Raw genomic sequence first — 6,000 nt, 5'->3', positions numbered from 1 at the left:
GTTTTATAGTAACAGGACACGCCCATTTGTCACCTCTAGGCCTCCATCAACACAATCTCACTTTGTATGAGAATTCAGATCAATGTTGTTCATTAATATTTTGCATATGCAATATAACCACATGCACTGACATAAATCTCCATCCTTTTGTAAATCACACCCAGCTCATCTGGCTAATGTGACCGTCCAAACACGCCCGCATGCAAATGAAGCCACTAATCAACAAGAACATTAGACATTTGTTCCTGTCAGTAGTATATCACTGGATGTCAACTAAAATAGTCAAATAAATTCACTTTTTGAAATCTAGGTGTGTGTGTGTGTTCTAATGGTAAACCACAGATTTTTAAATTGTATTTTGTTTTAAAAGATGCCTAATTCAACTTTAAAGTTATTTCAATTTACAATTGGTCTGTACTAGTGTAAATACATACATTGATAGTATTTTTATGAAATATAAATAATATTTTATACTACGTAACATAATTTTTCATACTCAAAACCCCAACATTTAGTGGCTGTTGAGATAATAATTTAATTAATATGAAAATAAACTGATAATTTATTCATTTAGAAAACACTTGGCCTGTTAGTTTAATAATTGTAATATATGTAACTCATAATCATAATAGGATTGTACTAGTCATATGCTCACCAAGGCTGGATTTATTTGATTAAAAAATACAGTAAAATCAGTAATAATGTGAAATATTATTACAATTTAAAATAAGTCTTTTCTATTTAAATATATAGTAGAATGTAATTTATTTCTGTGATCAAAGCTGAATTTTCAGCATCATTACTTCAGTCTTCAGTGTCACATGATCCTTCAGAAATCATTTTAATACGCTGATTTGCTGCTTAAAAAAGATTTATGATTATTTTCAATGTTGACAATACTTGTGCTGCCCAATATTTGTGAAAACTGTGATGCACTATTTTTCAGAATGCTTTGATGAATAGAAAGTTCAAAAGAATGGCATTTATTTGAAATTCCATAACTTTTGTAACATTCTAAAAGTCTTTACTGTCACTTTTAAACAATTTAATGCATCCTTGCTGAATAAAAGTATTAATTTCTTTCAAAAAAAAAAAAAAAATCTTTTGAACGATAATGTATATTCTTTACAGAGCATGATAACTCCATCCTCTCATTTAATTAATGAAAAAACAATTATTTTCGTGTTGTCGCATTGAATAAATAGTCATAAGGGGCCCTCATTTTTAGAAAAACAGCTATTTGAGCACTAACACAGCAGTCTGACACCATAAAACTTCAATGAATCAACTTTATTGGCATCCTGATAAAAATGACCGACACGTCAGGATGTGATCTTGAATTAATCAAATGTGACTGAAATGAATGATGACATTGTCACATACCTTCCTGTGAACTCAAACAGTATTCACACACACACACACAACCCGTTTCACACATCTGCCATCTGCAGCATGTGATTTCTGCTGCATAAAAGTGAGTCCTGATTTACGAGTTTGTCATTCAGCATCACTTGTGAATTGTTAAACGTGATTAAGAATGAATTATTGAGAGCTATTACAAAGTTTGCATGAAAATTACATTTCCATACAAATAATAATTAACCTACATGGTTCCCAAAGTGCATCTATAATCTAGATTTAGTACCTGAAACAAAACAGCATGTAATTTGCAGCCTACAGACATTTTTTTTCAAATAGAGTTTTGTATGACTTGCATCTAAAAAGCCTGTATTGCAAAATATAGTGTTGACTAAAGAAATAGTTCAGCCAAAAATGAACATTTGCTAAAAATGTGATCACCCTCAGGCCATCCAAGATGTAGATGAGTTTGTTTCTTCATCAGATTTGGAGAAATGCAGCATTGCATCACTTGCTCTCCAATGGCAAGCGAATGGGTGCCGTCAGAATGAGAGTCCAAACAGCTGATAAAAACATTTCAATAATCCACAAGTAATCCACAACACTCCAGTTCATCTATTAATGTCTTGTGAAGCCAGTCCAAAATAAATATATGGGTGGAATTTGATGTGAGAAGACAACAGGGACTCGCGATGGTTTGACGCTAAAGCGTCTTAATGATGGATTTGTTTCTTACAAACACGCAGCTTTTGGCTTCACAAGATGTTAACTGATGGACTGGAGTGGTGTGGATTGCTTGTGGATTATTGTGATGTTTTAATCAGCTGTTTGGACTCTCATTCTGACGGCACCCATTCACATCCATTGGTGAGTTAGTGATGGAATGCTGCATTTCTCCAAATTTGATGAAGAAACAAACTCATCCTAATCTTGGATGGACTCAAAATGAGTACATTTTCAGCAAGCATTAATTTTTTTGGCCGAACTATTTCTTTAAATTAGTTAACAGTGCACCTTTCGCACAGCTACGCCTTTTGCTACAAATATGGGAGCCAAAATGAAAACATGCCGCAGATGTGAGACGTGCAAAACAGCCTCGGTCTTTACACAAACTCACACACACAATCTAACAGCGGTTAATGATAGGACACACACACACACAAACACAAGGGATCTAACAATGGTTAATAGGATTCACACACACATAAAGGATTTAACAGTGGTTAATGGCGGCGTGTGTAAAATGGCAAAGATAAATGCATGTTTGTGGAGTGTGTGTTTATGTGTGTGTGTGTTTGGGAGGTAAAGGCACCAAAGTTATGCATGTGAAATCTATTACCTGCAATGTGTGTGTTGTCTGTAGTATTTGCATGTGTACACCATGTATGTTTGGCTATGCCGTTGAGCAGAAGGCTTTATTTTAAATATATATCTATATATATATATTTGTTTTTATTGTATTTTCAGAACACAATTATCCATGGCTCCTTTAAAGGGCGGGGCCAAGGGGCGGGGCCGTCCTCTCCACCCCCTCCGTGTCACGCCTCTGGGACGAAGCTCCGGTTCGAGAGGCGGGGCAACCAGTTGCCACAGGCAACACTAGTCTACAGGACGTGATGTCGTAGCGAATGGGCGGGGCCGTCTCAGAGGCTAGTCTCCCGTAGAAACATGGTCCCAATGTTATAGGACACTTTCCGGATGGGGGCGGAGCGAGTGCTGGTGAGAGAGGCGTGGCTCTGGGCTTTCCCCGCCTCCAGGAAATAGCAGATTCCCGGGATCTCTTTGGGGAAGTTGTCGGGAAGCTCCTGCCGGGAGCGAGGGATGAAGGTGAATGCGCGGTCATCACGCAGGAGTCTGAGAGGAAAAGCAAATGAAAAGGAATTAAATATACAAGATCTGATTCTGACAAAACCTCATTTGTAAAATCAAAACAAATTAAGTAAACAAAGCTTTTATTTTTATTCTATAAATGCAATAAATAAATAAATAAATTCTGTTTAGGTTTAGTCCATAGCAAGAATTCCTAACATTTTTTGTCAGCCAAACCCCTTTGACACAAAATATGTAAATCTTAAATCACATTTTAATTAATATTTTTATAACTTAATAAGGTGCATAATACACTATTATTATATAACAAAATTGTTTTTATATATAATTTTAAAATTATATTACAATATTTGTAACTTTGTAAAATTAAAAATATATATTATTTAATAATTAAAATAATCAGCAAAGTATATTTTAAGTTAATATTTCAATAATTCAATAAAGCATATTGTTATTATTATTAATAATAAAAATAATAATAATAATAAACTGTTTTTGTATCACTAATATTTTATAATACTTTTAACTATAAAAAATCAATCTTGAAGTATTTTTTTATATTTCAGTAATTCAATAAAGTATTTTATTATTATTATTACTATTATTAATACGAATAAAAATTAATTGTTTTTAAATCATTAATATTTTACAATACTTTTAACTATAAAAATCAAGATTAAAATATTATATAATTATGCAACTAAACTAATATATATATATATATATACACATATTTCTTGAAGTACATTTTTAATTTATATTTTAATATTATATTTTTATAAGTTAATATTTTAATAATTTAATAAACCATGTATTATTATTATTAGTAATTGTTTCTATATCATTATTATCATTGTAAAACACTTATACTTATAAAAAAACAAGACAAAATATATTATAATTATTTAATTATACAATTGTACTTTAAAATAAAAAATAATATTTGATAATTAAAATAATCAGCAAGGATTCCCAATCTTTTTTTTTCATCAGTTAAACCCTTTGCCATAAAATATTTTCTTGAAGTATATTTTAAGTTAATATTTCAATATTTAAAGCATATAATAATTGTATTATTATTACTACATTTTTTATAATTTTTTAATATAATCCAAACTCTAAAAATGAAGACAAAAATATATATACAAATATATATACAAATACAAAATATATATATACAAATCTGGAAAAATCCTGAAAATGTCCTCAAAATTGTTAAAATAAAGTGATCCTGGCATACGTTGCATTCCCAAATGCACGTTATTATAAGTGAAATGCAACAATTTTTTTCTGTTTATTGTGCAGTCCTATTTAATTTATTTTTTATTATTTAAATATTTACCAGCTATCCAACAATTCACAACCCCCTGAAAATCTCATATATAGTATGCATAGTCTATTGCAAGTTTATAGCATTCCCATTTAGACATGTAAATGTGTGTTTTATATGCATATACTAGTGCACATGTGTGGGTGTATGTGTGTGTAGGCATATATGTGTGCTTGATTATTCATTTGGAGTGTGTGTTTAATTGTGCACGTGTGTCGGTTTGCCTGTGCATGATTATTCATGTCGAGTGTTTGTGCATGTCTACAAACACAGGTACTCACTGGTGCATTTTCAAACGTGTGTGTGTGTGTGTGACAGCAGATCTTCAGAGCTGCACTTGACTGCAGAGTATCGTCCTTGACGATCTCGACTGAAGCAGGTTGCCATAGAAACAGGTGTGACTGTCTCCACTGCAGCAGAGTTACACATCAGCTGAGAACACTGGCTGCCGTTTATGTGTGTGTGTGTGTGTTTATGTGTGTGTTCTCTCACTGGTATGTAGTAGGGCTGACGTTGATGCAGCGCGGGTGACTGCCCGATTCAAACTTGCTGGCCAGCGTGACATTATTTCCAAACAGACAGTAGCGCGGCATCTTCACACCAACGACACCAGCCAGCACTGAGCCCGAGTGGATACCGATCCTCAGCTACACACACACACACACACACACACACACACACAGAGAGAGAGAGAGAGAGAGAGAGACAAGGGAAAAGATTATTTATACAGCACTTTATACAGCAGAGAACGACTTAAAGCAGCTTCACAGAAATAAAAAGGCAAAACAGTGTCGCAAAACACTCCAGTCTGAAAGAATTTGCAGCAATGAGCGACAAACATTGTGAAAAGAATATATATATATATATGAAGACTTTGGTTCCAAATATTTTACAAAATTGAGTTCCTGCCAAAATCAGTATTGTGTCTGGTATTGAAAAGGCAGTTTTTAATTTTATGCAAAATGCGATATCCGCTAATATATATATATATAATCAGTTAATATTAAGTGATTAACATTGTCTAATTTTTATATTTTCTATTCATCAAAGAATCCTGAGAAAAGTATCACTGGTTCGAAAAAACTATTAGGCAACACAACTGTTTCCAGCACTGATAATAAATCAGCATATTAGAATGATTTCTGAAAGATCATATTATTTCTAAATAATATTTCGTAATTAAGTCTCTTCTGTTCACCAACCCTGCATTTAATTGATTCAAAGTACTGCAAAAACAAAAAAAATGTTGAAATATTTTTCTCTAAAATAACTGTTTTCTATTTGAATATATTTTAAAATGTAATTTATTCCTGTGATTTCAAAACTGAATTTTTACTCTTACTTCAAACTTTTGAATGGTATAGTGTATAATGTTACAAAAGCTTTTTATTTCAGATAAATGCTGATCTTAGGATCTTTCTGTTCATCTAAAAATCCTGAAAAAAAATGTACTCAGCTGTTTTAAATATTGATAATAATAA

The 6,000-nt window shown here is 32.2% G+C and overlaps 1 protein-coding gene across 1 annotated transcript in view; it reads right to left on the bottom strand.

Annotated features, from left to right (window-relative positions):
* Positions 1–1,271: 1,271 nt before the first annotated feature.
* Positions 1,272–6,000, bottom strand: part of gucy1a2 (guanylate cyclase 1, soluble, alpha 2) — a 39,410-nt gene continuing 34,681 nt past the window's right edge. Inside the window, exons 8-9 of the mRNA XM_051130149.1 lie at positions 5,012–5,166; positions 1,272–3,213 (exon numbers count right to left, since the gene is read on the bottom strand). Of these exons, the coding sequence (XP_050986106.1) occupies positions 3,003–3,213; positions 5,012–5,166 (366 nt within the window). The 3' untranslated portion in view covers positions 1,272–3,002. The remainder of the gene's footprint in view (positions 3,214–5,011; positions 5,167–6,000) is intronic.

The sequence above is a fragment of the Labeo rohita genome, chromosome 15, assembly GCF_022985175.1.
Source record: "Labeo rohita strain BAU-BD-2019 chromosome 15, IGBB_LRoh.1.0, whole genome shotgun sequence".
NCBI lineage: Eukaryota > Metazoa > Chordata > Actinopteri > Cypriniformes > Cyprinidae > Labeo > Labeo rohita.
The sequence above is the reverse complement of the archived record's forward strand: the minus strand, read 5'-3'. Positions and strand labels throughout refer to the sequence as shown.